The 16,013-nt window shown below is 36.0% G+C and overlaps 1 protein-coding gene across 3 annotated transcripts in view; it reads right to left on the reverse strand.

The window, feature by feature from the left end:
• Positions 1-16,013, reverse strand: part of TMEM161B (transmembrane protein 161B) — a 74,782-nt gene that overhangs the window by 31,410 nt on the left and 27,359 nt on the right. For 2 of the 3 annotated variants that reach the window (XM_061424357.1, XM_061424356.1), the window contains exons 2-3: positions 8,219-8,284; positions 4,458-4,541 (exon numbers count right to left, since the gene is read on the reverse strand). Coding sequence is in view for 1 of the 3 variants with exons in the window: in XM_061424355.1 (XP_061280339.1) it covers positions 2,256-2,353; positions 4,458-4,541 (182 nt within the window). In the remaining 2 variants the exon portion in view is untranslated. Of the gene's footprint in view, positions 1-2,255; positions 2,354-4,457; positions 4,542-8,218; positions 8,285-16,013 lie in introns of all 3 variants that reach the window. The other variant, XM_061424355.1, reaches the window with a different exon arrangement.

The raw sequence follows: 16,013 nt of genomic DNA on the forward strand, positions 1-16,013 counted from the left end.
AAATAACTTTCTGGAAAGACGGCAGAGAAATGGAACAGACAGTCAAAGACCTGTTTATCTAAAGATAAAGTTATTTCAGTTTTTACTAACAAAAGTTAAAGTAAATGTTCTAATTCTCCATGCCTGCCCACATTCACACAGGCTTCCCCCAGGGAACTCATTCATAGCAAACAGACAGGTGACATTCAAATGTTCTTATGTCCTTTAAGAGATTTGTCTAACAGATAGCTAACACAAACTGAAAGACTTTTAAGATAGTTATTGGGCTATCAATAATACATACATTCAATAAAACAAATTATATATATTCTTGGTTATGTATATCTCAAGTATTACATTCTTCTTTCTGTATTCAATAATGTAATTATATACATGTATATACATACATTCTCTCAATAGAATATTGCACTAAAAACTGAGAATTCATCAATTCCAGTGATTTGTATTAGCCTCCTGAGAGCACCTAAAGGGCAGGTAGAAAACCCTCTACTTTTACCTAAACAGAGACACAGAGCATGCATTCACAAATGATTATATAAATATAAACATAAATAACATCTCTCTCTGTTACTGATTAACTAGAATAATCTTGATGTTACATGATCAGTTATTTAACAAGTACGATTTGCAATTATTGCTCAAAATTGTAAAACAAAATACTGAATAAGCTGAAGGCACATTACCCCTAACTTCAATTTTTAAAGTTCATTAAGTAGCCTAATTCTCGCTAAATGTCTCTACCACATTCAGAGTTATTTAACTCCTCTATCTAACAAGTTGAAAAAAAAAGTCAGTAATAGTTACATACCTCATAGAACTGTGAGGGCAACATAATACAAATAAAGCACTTGTAACAATGTCTGATAAGTAGTCAATTTAAACTATTATTAAGGTTGATTAGCTGATAATTATCCATTACACATCAGTTATTAGTAAGAACAGCAAAATTCTGTTTTAGAAATCAGGAAACGTGTATAAGTATTCTTGTCCAAGTACCCACACCTATCAGATTAACAAAACAAATGGGATAACTAATCAAAAAGTTCAAGTGCTTTTACATGTTTTAAATATTGCATGAAAAACAGTTAAAAAGAAAAAAAGGGGGATGAGGTAACCAGTCTCAATAGTCTGAATAACACTAGACAACTAACGTATATTGTTCATCACTGACACTTTGTAGGAAACCCTTTCCATATATATATATACACACATACATACAATCCTGTAAATGAAGCATCAACTTTCAAATGTAATGAAGGCACCTTGTTTCACAAAGTAATTCTTTATGAGATGTGAAGTGACTCTATTAAGATTTTTCTGTGGTGGTGTGATTTAATCCAAGAAGGACCAAATTACATAAAGATATACAGCATTACCAAAATTATGTTTAAATGTCATATTAATTTCTTACTTATCATATAAAACTGTAGTTCTTAAACCTAGTCAAAAAATCAGAACCATGTGGAATACTTAAAACAACACAAATTCCCAGAGTCCCAGAAACCATTGTAGATTTACTGAATCATCAAGGGTAGGTATAAGAGAATCTTTATCTTTAAAGAGCTGCTTAAGTGGTTCTGATATACAGCCAGGTCTGAAAACTAGTGTTCTAAACAATATCACCTTAGATGCTTTTCTCTTATAGGATTTGAATAATTTCATATAAATTTCACTTTAAATTTAAAATCATTATAGTTATTATATAATTTTAAACACTAATATACAGGGGGGAAATTGACTGACTTATTCAGAGATATCCAAATAAAACCTTGAATAAGTAAAGTTTTCTATTTCTAATCCAATTCATCATCCTAAAACCATTTTCCTTTCTACTAAGTGTAACATAAGGTTGAATTGCTTTAAATATAGGTAGTTTAATACAAACATACAGATGCCTTTCTACAAGCAACATTATAAAACACGAAAACTGATACAGATGGCAACTTAGAATTTGAGATAGTAAAAACGGTAACCTCAGCATTTACAAAAACTGTGTAACAAACTTGCATAAGACGGCCTCTTCTGAAAAATGGGGAAAAATAAGGCTTACTATAAGTTAGGTGGATAGAAAAACAAATTCAATTCAGATGAAGTCATTTTGAGCTTCTTAGCTCTGAAGAAAGATTTCAGTCTGTATAATGGACTTAATGATTAGGAAAACAAAAGAATCTAACAACAAAAGATAAATTCAAGTACTTTCACTAGCATAATATAAAACTGAGATTTACAGAACACTTTACCCAGATTTCCCTTACCTAAAGTATCCACTTCTGTAACTGACTTTGTTTCTAGATGGAGATCAATATCCTTTGGAATGGTTAGTGGCTTACTTTCAATGTGACCATTATATTTCCTATAAAAATCAGACAAGTGACACAAAAAACAGGTTACCCTCACTGTTATTCAAGTGTTTGTATCAAACTAACTACAAATGAGGTTATATATTTCACAGCGAAAAAGAGGCAGAAGTTCTCATATTTTATCAAAAAGGAGGTAAGGCACTAAAAAGTAGATTTCAAAAGGGGAACTACAAAATATGGATGTAAATTATTAAGAGAACACACAGATTACCAGGAGAAGAGTTACCTATACTAGTGACAGAAACAAAACCTTGACTGCTAGCTTACCATCTCACCCCTTTTTCCTGCTCTCTTCTGGGATTTAAAGACAGCCCTAACATTTCTTTCCTGAGGCACACAAGTAAAAGGAAATGAAGACAAAATGCATTTCACTCTGAAATTATACACATACACACATACATACATATACACAGACCTGTAGCTATAAACAAATCAGAACTGAAAATATATATGAAGATTTATTTGCATGAGAAATTCAGAAACGTGCAAGGCCAGTTCAGAGCTGCTCTTACAAAGAATCACGGGTGGAGGAAAACAAGAGAATTCTTCAGGTGCATGTGTTTTATTTCCAAATTTAATTTTTAAACACAATCAAACATAAATCAAAAGCAATAAACTAAGTTTCAGTAACAATAATTATAACACCAAGAAATGACTTTGTATTTATCCTTTAATAAGTATAAACTGAGAAAACCTCAATAAAAATTTTAATTCATGTCAATAAATCAAATAATAACTACCGCTACTAAAACAGGATAGTGCTGTTAATGTATCTTTTTGTAAATGTAAAGCATTTTCAAAATATAAAAATTATTATAAAAATAACAAAATTATTGGATACAAGGCATATAATAAAAATTCAAATGTTTATAAAATAAATACTATACTACCTAAGCTCACAAATGTTGACCATGGTAGTTGTGAGAGGCAAATGCAGAGTAGTTAAAAGGAAATGTAGAAACTAAAAATTGACCTGGATTAAAATTCTGACTCTAATAGCTATGTGAACTCGAGCAATTCATTTAACACCTCTAAGCAACACCTTCCTTACTAGCAAAATATAAATTAATAATGAATATTTAGGGTTATTGCATGGATTAAACAAGACTGCATAAAAGTGCTTTGAAATTTTTAATATTTGACAGAAATATTTTATTAAAGAATGTAACCACTGGAATACAAAGAAGGAGGATTTACACTTAATATTCCAATGACCTTCAAGGTGTATTTGTAATGATAAGTGAAAAAGAAAATCGTGGCCAAATCAGAAAAGACAAGACTTTTCAAACTTCCAATTTCAAATAATCATTAATGTTCAAAAAAACTTTTCAGTCTCTATAAATCTATTCACCCACATTAATATAATTTTTATGATATACACGAGGAATTGGTGATAATGTTGTCACCGACATTTTAAAATATATTAGAATCACAGATTCAGATCCTAAGACGTTCTCCCCAGTTAAGGAAACTAAGGCCCATTTAGAGAGGCTAACTGACATATACTTTCTATGAAGATTCAATATAAATAAGGACATAAAATTTTAAAGCTGGAAGAATCTTTCAAAATTACTGTTTGGTCCTTCTCCTTCACAGATGAGGCTGCTGGAGTCTATTCAGTGAGGTTTATTAATAGGCAATTTTCTTCATAAACTTTAAATATAATATTTAAGAGCCTGTACAGGATCTAAGAAGTTACAGTGTTCACCCCTTTTATTTAAAAAAAAAAAAAGAGAGAGAAAAGAGGTAAAAAGCAACTGAATTTGCCCAATTTCTGGGTGGTAGCAAAATCTGGAAAAGAACCCAAACCAACTGGTATCTTTAAATGAGTTGCAAAGACATAGGTTATGGGTCTCTCAACCCCCCACTAACAATTTCAAGTAAAATTATCATTTTTGTGTTTATATATTAGATTACTACATATTGGGTGCTCTTAAAGGGCAATTCAATATTATTTTAGATCATGGATTTTGATTTCAGATTTTCCAATTGTTTATAGCATAATCAGTATATGTTACTTTAACCAAAGTATCAAAATACATTACCATAAATTCTGTAAAATATTTAACACTTTACAAACTGAACAATATAACTTACCTATCTTTTCTGCTTTTCCCTTTTTGCTGCTTTCCTGCAAGAATTCTTAATTCTTCTTCCGTAGGATGTTGATACCATCTCAAACTAAGAAAAAAATTTAATTCTTTTTAAATAAAGAATTAAAACCTCCAGAATTATTCACTTACTCTACAAACATTTATTGAGTTTCCTAATTGGGAAGACACTGCAGGGAAATATCAGGTGAAAAACTCTAACCTGAACAGATCCGACTGCTTAAGCCTTAAAAGGTTTAGATTCAAATTCAACAAACACCCACCAAGCACTTACTAGATGCCAGACTCTACAATGTTGTTTGTAGGTATTTCTCTTACAACTGATACACTATGAATATATATTAAGATCCTACTGTCTTACTTTAACAATAAAGGGTGTGAACTTTGCAGGCAAGCTTGCAGGAACACATTCAAATTCTCTCTACCCATCCTTCATTTACACAGAAGGAAATGTTCAGTTCAGTTCAGTCGCTCAGTCATGTCCAACTCTTTGTGACCCCATGAATCGCAGCACGCCAGGCCTCCCTGTCCATCACCAACTCCCGGAGTCATGGAGACTCACGTCCATGGAGTCAGTGATGCCATCCAGCCATCTCATCCTCTGTCGTCCCCTTCTCCTCCTGCCCCCAATCCCTCCCAGCATCAGAGTCTTTTCCAATGAGTCAACTCTTCGCATGAGGTGGCCAAAGTACTGGAGTTTCAGCTTTAGCATCATTCCTTCCAAAGAAATCCCAGGGCTGATCTCCTTCAGAATGGACTGGTTGGATCTCCTTGCAGTCCAAGGGACTCTCAACAGTCTTCTCCAACACCACAGTTCAAAAGCATCAATTCTTCAGTGCTCAGCCTTCTTCACAGGCCAACTCTCACATCCATACATGACCACAGGAAAAACCAAAGCCTTGACTAGACGAACCTTTGTTGGCAAAGTAATGTCTCTGCTTTTGAATATGCTATCTAGGTTGGTCATAACTTTCCTTCCAAGGAGTAAGCGTCTTTTAATTTCTTTTAATTTAATAAGGAATTGTTATTTGTCTTAAAAAGAGTCCTCTGAATGCCCCCAAAACTACAAGTAGTCTTTGCTTTTCTTTCCTTCCTTAATTTAGCTGGAGAATTTTCAAACTTGATGTAAGAATTAGAGTGAATTGCTGTATTAACAAAACCCTTTACTCTTAACCACATCTAACCCTCTTTGGTTCAGTTCAGTTCAGTTCAGTTGCTCAGTCATGTCAGACTCTTTGCAACCCCATGAATCGCAGCACGCCAGGCCTTCCTGTCCATCACCATCTCCTGGAGTTCACTCAAACTCACATCCATTGAGTCGGTGATGCCATCCAGCCATCTCCCTCCTACCCCCAATCCCTCCCAGCATCAGAGTCTTTTCCAATGAGTCAACTCTTCGCATGATGTGGCCAAAGTACTGGAGTTTCAGCTTTAGCATCAGTCCTTCCAAAGAAATCCCAGGGCTGATCTCCTTTAGAATGGACTGGTTGGATCTCCTTGCAGTCCAAGGGACTCTCAAGAGTCTTCTCCAACACCACAGCTCAAAAGCATCAATTCTTTGGCGCTCAGCTTTCTTCACAGTCCAACTCTCGCATCCATACATGACTTTTTGGTTAGGGCTCCAAAAACATGTGATTGTATTTACCTCCACTACCCAGTCAAAATATCTAGACAAGTCATTTATTCCTTCCCAAGCACCCACCTTCTTATTCACAATTTCCTGTCTCACCTGAACTTCCCATCTGTCAGCCATCTAAGTTTGATATTTGGGTTTTACCTTCAACATGCCCTTTCCATATATTAGCATTAATTCTGTTCTTTAACTCTTAAAAGTTCCAAACTTGCCTACTTCCTGAAAGGACCTCAGTTCAGCATATCTTCCTTTCTATCTGACTATGGCAAAACTCTTCTTTTCCCCTAGACTCTCCTAAACGCATTCTAATCCCACATTTATTTTTTTCCATAATGCAAATCCTATCAAGGCATATATGCCTGCATAAATCCTTTCCAAGACTCCTCACAGAATAAACAAGTGAGTAAGACAGCTAAGCAAAGATACCAACCAATATCCTGTTGTGAAAAAGAAACAAGACACTTCATATTGAAAGATCTTCCAATTTTTCAACCACAAAAATCTAGATTTTTAAAGTGAAATACCTCAACTTTAAAAAAATGCTACTGATGATTTTCTGTTTTAAAAATATTGCTGAACTGGTAATGTGAGTAATGACCAAATATTTAGTGATATAAAGAAACTGTTAAAAATTTTTTAGCTGTGATAATGGGATTACAGTAACTTTTTAAAAGTTCATATATTTTAGAGATATACACTGAAATATCTATGAATGAAATAATAATATTTGCTACAAAATAATGTTGGGGGAAGAGAGGAAGGGAGTACAGATGAAACAAACTGGCCACCAGCTATTGTAATGACTACACGGGAGCTCATTATATTTGTTATATATTCATGGTATCATTCTGTCTGTTCTTTGTATATGTTTAAACATTTGCATTAAAGCTAAAATACACATTACAATGCCATATATAGATTTGTGACCTCTTATTTTAATAGCCTTTCACAATCTACTGTCTACTTCATCAGACTCAAGAATTCCCTTTTTGGGGATGGGAGGATCCAGAGGGAGGGGACATAAGTACACCTATGGCTGATTAATGTTGATGTAGGCAGAAACTAACATGATATTGTAGAGCAATTATCCTCCAATTACAAAAAGAACCACCCTTTTGAACATGACCTTCTACCTAGACTAAGTGACATTTATTCCACAAATTCTTTCATCCCTTGGCATTTTTGCATATATCCTTCCCTCTGCTTGAAATACCTGTGCTGCTATTGGCAAACTTCTAATTTACTTTGATGCTTTATAAGGCGATCTCTCTGTGGTATAATAAAGAATACATCTGGTTACTGCCCTACTTATAGCTTCAGGATGGAGGTGGGTCACCAGAAATACCACCCAATTAGAACTGGAACTTTCAGCCAGCTGACCTCCAGGAATGGGAAGGGTGTTGAAGATTAAGTTTCAATCATGCGGCCAATGATTAAAATCGTGCCTATGTAATGAAACTCCATAAAATCTCTAGACACCGAAGCTCCGAGGAGCTTCCTAGCTGTTAAACATACTGAAGTACCTGGAGGGTGACATGTCCTGATTCCGCAGGGAGAGGACATGGAAACGCTGTGCTCCTTCCCAAACCTCGTCCAATGTGCAATCTTTATATTAATATAACTGTAACCACTGCACTTTCTTTGGTTCTAATTGTTATACAGAATTACTGAACCTGACGGGGTCATGGAAATGCTGGTTTTCAAAAGTATGGCTCAGGGATTCCAAGAACTTGCAGCTGGCATCCAAAGCCTGTGCATTCTTATGGAGGATTTTGCCTTTAACCAATGGAATCTGAGCTAACTCCAGGTAGCTAGTGTCAAAATTGAACTGCAGTTGGTACCAGACTGATTGGGGTAAAACGGAATATTCCTCTAGCTGATAGATCTGTGGAGTAAAGATTTTGTGACTTACTTGTTCCTGTATACTTCAAAACTAGTACAGTTACTGGCATATAGTAAGTGCTCAAAAAGGATCAATGAATGAATGCAGTTCTCCTCTTAAGGGTTTTAAAATAAAATATATATATCCCAACCCAAAATGCCCTAAACTATACTTAACATGGATAAGGAGGCACTTCCTGAAATTTCACTCAAAGTCCAGAATTTTAACTTACAGTCGATTCTCATTATTCGCGATAGTTATGCTCTATAAAGTCGCCACGAACACTGAACCATTGCTCCTAGGGGAAATACACGGTTAGGTTCCCATGAGCCTCCAAGTCACAACATCTTCAATCAATCAATACAAACCCTTGTTTTATGTGTGTTTCTGTTTAAAGATACCTTAATATATACTATTGATTCACTAATATTAAATTCATGGTCAACAGTAATAAAACTCAGGTGTGAACAAAACTTATCTAATAACTGTAATCTTAAGTATAGTATTTTCCTGGTATCTGTGAATACTAGTGAATTTTCTCCATAGGGCACATCATAACCTTGTTGAGCTTAGGAACACTAGATAGCAAGCACTGCAGCACTATACTTGGGGGCCATTTGAATAGCAAAGTCACCAAAAAAGCAAAAATGTATAAAGATGGACTAGTTAGACCACAAAAGGACACCTGATTACATTATGAGACGTACAACAAGAAGGCTTCAGCTGGGAACCTAGGCCTCAGCTGGGAACAAGCTACTCAAATTTTGTACCACTCTGTATATATTTCTATAAATGACTTCAAAAGCACCACAAGTACAACTTTTGGGATTACAAATAAATTTTAGCAATTAGGCAAATCACAAGTACAGAATCTACAAATAATGAGGACTGAGTATATAACATTTAGGAGAACACATAAGCAATAACTCATTTATAAAGCCTAAAATTAGTTGTTTATTTCTTTGAGGAAATAATTCTCAGTGAAAGAATCTTAGTACTACAGGAAAACTTAAGTTACATTTACAGTCCTACAATAATGAAATATTTTAAGACCCCTACATTTTCTAGGATCTATTTTCTTCTAAAATATTCTCAGATTTAATTGTGTGAATCCATTTTTCTAAATACCTGTAATTTTGGTATTTAAATCCATAGGCATTAATAAGATCACCTAACAGTAACATAAAACATAGTAGAAGGCTAAACAGTTAATAAGGAAGCGGGAAAACTGAGTTTATGAGAACAAGTATGTACAAATTCAGCACTGAAGTAAAAACAGGGAAATAACCCAAACCTAAGGAATGGATATGGGAGGGGCTTTGCCATTTAAAAAGGAAGGGAGGCAGAGTTGTGACTCTTTTATTTGTTTATTTGTTGTTATTATTTTTAATGGGAAACATTTTAAAAATGTGTGTGTGCATTAATAGGGATAGTCCTACAGATATAAAGCAATTAATGGCACAGAGATGGGAAATGGCCAAAGAAGCCAAGTCTGAGTGAAGGTTAGAGGGGATGGGGTACAGCCCACAAATGAAGCTATTGGGTCTTGATAGCAAGAGATATCCTCCATAGGCCAAAATTAAAATATGTAAACAGTAAAAAACAAAAAACATAAGTGGCATGAAGATGAGAGGGAGAACAAAAATAAAAAACAAAGAGAGGCTGCACATGCACCTAGGGCTAGGGCTTTGACGGCATGAAGATGAGAGAGAGAGAGGTTCCTGCTTTAAGAGCTTAGAGTGAGGCTGAGGCAGGAATGTATAAATGAAGAGAGGTCTGGGGCTGAAAAAGCTGGCTGAGAAGTACAACACACAAGACTTCCAGGCTGCATGGAGGAGCCATCGAAGGATGTGAAAACAAAGGAAAACCTATTAATAAAAGTATAGTTACACACTTTTCTTCAATAGCCACTGCTTCATAGAATTTGATTTCATATGATTCCTATCTAGCATACTTTAAGTTTTGACCTAAATTTTTGGTCTTTTCCTTTGCAAAATGACTTGGAACCTGCTTCCCATGATGCAATTTGTCGTCATTCATCAGTCGTGAAGTCGTGTCAGACTCTTTGTGACCCCATGAACTGCAGCATGCCAGGCTTCCCTGTTCCTCATCATCTCCCTGAGTTGGCTCAATATCATGTCCACTGAGTCAGTGACGCCATCCAACCATCTTGTCCTGTTGCCCCCTTCTCCTCTCGCCCTGAATCTTTTCTAGCATTAGGGTCTTTTCCTCTTCGCATCAGGTGGCCAAAGTAGTGGAGCTTCAGCTTCAACACCAGTCCTTCCAATGAATATTCAGGGTTGATTTCCTTTAGGATTGACTGGTTTGATCTCTTTGCAATCCAAGGGACTTGCAGGAGTCTTCTCCAACACCAAGGTTCAAAAGCATCAATTCTTTGGTGCTCAGCTTTCTTTATGGTACAATTCATATCCACACTGGATGTGATTACTGGAAAAACCATAGTTTTGGCTATATGGACCTTTGTTGGCAAAGTAATGTTTTTCCTTTTTAATATATTATCTAGTTTTGTCATAGTTTTTCTTCCAAGGAGCAAGTATCTTTTAATTTCATGGCTGCAGTCACTATAGTCCGCAGTGATTTTGAAACCCAAGAAAATAAAATGTCACTGCTTCCAATATTTCCCCTTTTATGTGGCATGAATGATGAGACCAGATGCCATGATCTTAGTTTTTCGAATGTTGACTTTTAAGGCAGCTTTTTCACTCTCCTCTTTCACTTTCATCAAGAGGCTCTTTAGTTCCTCTTCACTTTCTGCCATTAGAGAGGTATCATCTGCATATCTGAGGTTGTTGATATTTCTCTCAGGAATCTTGATTCCAGCTTGTGAGTCATACACCCCAGCATTTCATGTATCACCGACTCAACAGACATGAGTTTGAGTAAACTCCAGGAGTTGGTGATGGACAGGGTGGCCTGGTGTGCTGCAGTCCATGGGATCACAAAGAGTCAACACGACTGAGCAACTGAACTGAACTGAATTCTGCATACAACTTAAATAAGCAGGGTGACAATATACAGCCTTGATGTACTCCTTTCCCAATTTTGAACCAGTCCGTTGTTCCATGTCCAGTTTTTCGTTACTTCTTGTCCTGCATACAGATTTCTCAGGAGTCAGGTAAGGTGGCCTGGCATCCCCATTTTATTAAGAATATTCCACAGTTTGTTGTCATCCACACAGTCAAAGGAGAAGCAGATGCTTTTTTGGAATTCCCTTGCTTTTTCTACGATACGGCATATATTGCCGCTTTGATCTCTGGTTCCTTTGCCTTTTCTAAATCCAGGTTGTGCATCTGGAAGTTCTCAGTTCATGCACTGCTGAAGCCTAGCTTGAAGGATTTTGAGCATAATCTTGCTAGTATGTGAAATGAGTGCAACTGTACGGTAATTTGAACATTCTTTGGCATTGCGTTTCTTTGGGATTGGAATGAAAACAGACCTTTTCCAGTTCTGTGGCCACTGCTGAGTTTTCCAAATTTGCTGGCATATTAAGTACAACATCATCTTTCAGGATTTGGAATAGCTCAGCTGGAATTCCATCACCTCTGCTAGCTTTGTTCATAGTAACACTTCCTAAGGCCCACTTGACTTCGCACTCCAGGATGTCTGGCTCTAGGTGAGCAATCACCCCATCGTGGTTATCTGGGTCACTAAGATCTTTTTTGTATAGTTCTTCTGTGTATTCTTGCCACCTCTCAATCTCTTCTGCTTCTGTTAGGTCCTTGCCGGTTTTTGTCCTTTACTGTGCCTATCTTTGCATGAAATGTCTTCCCTTGGTATCTCCAATTTTCTTAAAGAGATCTCTAGAGTCTTCCCCATTCTATTGTTTACCTCTATTTATCTGCATTATTCACTTAAGATGGCTTTCTGATCTCTTCTTGCTATTCTCTAAAACTTGCATTAAGATGAGTGTATCTTTCCTTTTCTCCTTTGCCTTTCGCTTCTCTTTTCTTAGCTATTTGTAAGCCCTCCAGAGACAACCACTTTGCCTTCTTGCATTTCTTTTTCTTTGGGATGGTTTTGGCCACCACTTCCTGTACAATGTTATGAACCTCCGTCCATAGTTCTGCAGGCACTCTGTCTACCAGATGTAATCCCTTGAATCTATTCCTCACCTCCACTGTATAATCATAGTGTTAGTCACTCAGTCGCGTTCAATTTTTTGCGATCCCATGGACTGGAGCCCACCAGGCCCCTCTGTCCATGGGATTCTCCAGGCAAGAATACTGAAATGGGTGGCCACTTCCTTCTCCAGGGGATCTTCCTGACCCAGGGATCAAACCCATGTCTCATGCATTGCAGTCAGATTCTTTACTGTCTGAGCCACCATGGAAGCCCAGGTATAATGTAAGTGCTATGTAAATAATTGAAGAAGAATGGAAAATTCAAGTTTGTTTTCTGGAACTTCACAGAATTTTTTTTTTTTTTCAAATATTTTCCATCCTTTGGTTGAATTCATGGATATGCAGATACAAAGGGCTGAATGTACTTTCTTCTCTCCAAATATCTAATTCCTGTAAATATATAACACCATATATAGTTCCAAAGTAAATTCACAGGTTTTCTTGTTTGTTTTATTTTGCTTTAACCTGTCACGTAACATATTGCCATGAGTCTTTGGATGTGGCATCCAACTAAAAAAAGCTGCATATAGTCACTCTCTGTATGAGAGGTTAAATGTCGTAAGGCAACAACATTTCTGTGGACTATTTTTAAAGCATGATAAATGGCATTATCAACATTATTCAAGATTTATTTTCACATATACATCACAGATCATCTCCATATCAACAATTTGTAAGGGGAACACTAGAAAATAAAAATATAATCATAAGGGATTTGATTTAGGTCATACCTGAATGACCTAGTGGTTTTCCCTACTTTCTTCAATCTGAGCCTGAATTTTGCAATAATTGGCCTGATGCACTAGGCCTTTCAAATATGGGCTTAGAAGACAGATATAAAAGTTTATTAGTCTTATACGTGATATTAAGAATAATGGTTACAAAAATACAATTAAAGACAAATGCTTCATGTTAATTAAAAGAAGCATGATGTAAAATTACACATAAAATAATCACATCCATGAGGGGGAAATATGAAAAGATTAGAAGGAAATACAACAAAATTTACACAGAGACTGTCTTTAGCTGAAAGGAATACAGTTTGTTATCTCTTATTTTTTCCTTATTAATTTATTGTCTTTTTCTACATCACAAGCACGTATTATGCTAATAATAATAATTTTTTTTAAAAAGTAAGTATTAATAGAATTTACAACAAAACTGAACCTTTTGCATTAAGTTAAACTGTATCTTCTGACATTTACTTTGGCTACTTTCACTTTAATTCAGTAAACAGTGTCTCAGATAACAAAGCCAACTGTGTTAAACTCCACTAAATCACTGAAATAATTTTTCAGTAATTTTCTTACATAAACCTCTTTTATAAAATAATATCAGGCTACAAACAAATCAGGCAGTTTCAAAGACCACTAAAAAAAAAAATACTACAAAATACAGAATGCATTGACCTAGATTCATTAAAAAAAAAAAATTAAACAGTAATGCTATTTAAAGTGAACTACTTAAAAAAATTTTAGAAGTAAAAATTTCAGAAATTTAAAATGAAAATCATAACATGAACAAATATGGAAAAGCTGGGTACTGAGAGAAAGCTAAAAACAGCTTTAATACATAAATAATCATACAAAACTCTTTCACAAGATAGGTCATAACACAGTTTTGGTCTCTATTCTAAATCTCAAAGTAATAATTTAGACATGAAAAAAAACTTGAGAGAAAACAAACACCACCTAAAACCTAGGAAATCTTTCAGTACAAGTAACTAAAATATTGTTTATTACATATATATTAATACATTCTCTTGTTACTTATTGGAAACTTTACTAGAATATCATGACATTCTGGAACGGATTAAGACAGCTAAGGCAGGAGAGCAAGGACTCAGGCATTCCGTAAGGGTAGTAGCTGAAGGTTTGAACCTTTCCCTTAGGTCATAGGTCCCACCTACTGTGCATTTGAATAGTAGGTTTCTCTCACCAAAGGGAATTTGCAAATTCTTGGATCAGGCAACATGCGAAAAAGAACAGGCAAAAAGAATTAAAAACAAATGAACAGGGTGTTGTCACATCCTCTTTACCCAATACAGGATGAGACAAAATCAGAATAAATCCAACCATAATATATTTTGAGTCAGGGACATATGAAGGGAAGTATCAGACCAAAGTGAGAGCCTAGGGGGATGAAGGGGGAGAGAAAAATGCATAAGGTTTAAGCTGAACAATCACAGAAAGCAGGTTCAGCAAGGAAGCTATAAAGGACAAAAAGCCAAATCTTGCTCCTCATGCAAAACCCACTATTCAAATGTACAAAGAATGTAACCTACCACTTACCTCTCCATGAAAAGAGGGGCCAAGCAAACTTCAAAACAAAAAGGAACTTTAATTACAACAGAAAGTAGAGAATACTCTGGCTACGAAGCAGTGGTATGCTGGACACGATAAAGAACTAACATCTGTAGGTGATCTGAGCAATGGTTATAACAAATGATCAGAGTAAAGGTACAGAGAAACCAACTTCCCACAATCCTTCTTTCCTTTGGAGAGGAAGAGATGGGAAGGGCAACCTGAGCACTAGACGCCACATCTGAGTTCTTCAAGGTTAGTAATTTGCTCACAGGTAACAGCAAGATCTTGTTTCATAAATTCTTATTAAAGCAGGAATGCCTCAACAGTCTAATAAAAAGGCATGTAAAAAAAGGAGAATAACATTTTCTAGGAGAAAAACATTTTTCTACTATAAAAAAGTAGAAGGATGGAATACAAAATAATTATGACTTAGTAATGTGGAACACATTTAATCTCAAATGGTGAGGAGAGGTATAATTTTAACAGATGATATTTCTTAAACTCTACTTCACACTTAGCATGCTTTTGGTAATTAGAAAAATCCTGATGTGCCTTTAAATTTAGAATAAAAGATGACTATAGTCCTAGAGAAGCCAGAAGAGTAAGTAAAGAGAAACCATACACTTCCTATAATCTGAGGATATCTTCTAGAAGGCTAAGCACACTAGGAAAAAAGGTAGAAAAAAGAAAACCTGAAATAAATTACTCTGTAAACCACCAGCAGAAGTCACAGTGATTGTAGAAAAGTTTACCTCCACCAAATTCAAAATTCGGTTTAAGTACATTCCAGGACAAGGGTCTGGAGTTTGATGAATAACCATACATAAAATAATTACTAGACGATGAGTCAGATTTCCAGGGTAAGAGGCTGGATCTGTTTCACTTTTCAGTACGTGAACATGAGTAAAGCTACAATTTCTCATCTAAAAATGGAGACAATATTACCTACAACATAAGGACTAGGCACTCACCAATCCTGCTTTTACTTCCCAAGCACAAGGAAAAGTATATTTCCCAGCCTGCCATGCACTTTTGGTCTGAACCAGTCACAGGGCTCCAGACTATACAATGTGGGCAGAAATGATGTATCTACTTCTAAGCCTGGACCCTAGAATCTCCTGAAAAAACCAGAGCCCATTCTCTCTTTACTTGCCAACTGGCACAGTTCAGTTCAGTTCAGTTGCTCAGTCGTGTCCGACTCTTTGTGACCCCATGGACTGCAGCATGCCAGGCCTCCCTGTCCATCACCAACTCCTGGAGTTTACTCAAACTCATGTCCATTGAGTCGGTGACGCCATCCAGCCATCTCATGCTCTGTCGTCCCCTTCTCCTCTCGCCTTCAATCTTTCCCATCAGGGTCTTTTCAACTGGCACAGCATCTAACAAAAAGGACTCCAAAGTAGCAGAAGGAACAGAGGAGCCACAAACAGAAGCAGGAGCCTAGAATCCCTAAGTAACACTTGAATCATCATTTTGTGAAGGAGCTACACAGAGAGTTGCCCTACCCCTCTCAGGTACCCTAATTTGACCTTGATTCCTGTCCTGTCTGTGACTGACAAACTTTTATTAAGTTCAGACA

This window comes from Bos javanicus, chromosome 7, assembly GCF_032452875.1.
Source record: "Bos javanicus breed banteng chromosome 7, ARS-OSU_banteng_1.0, whole genome shotgun sequence".
Classification (NCBI taxonomy): Eukaryota; Metazoa; Chordata; class Mammalia; order Artiodactyla; family Bovidae; genus Bos; species Bos javanicus.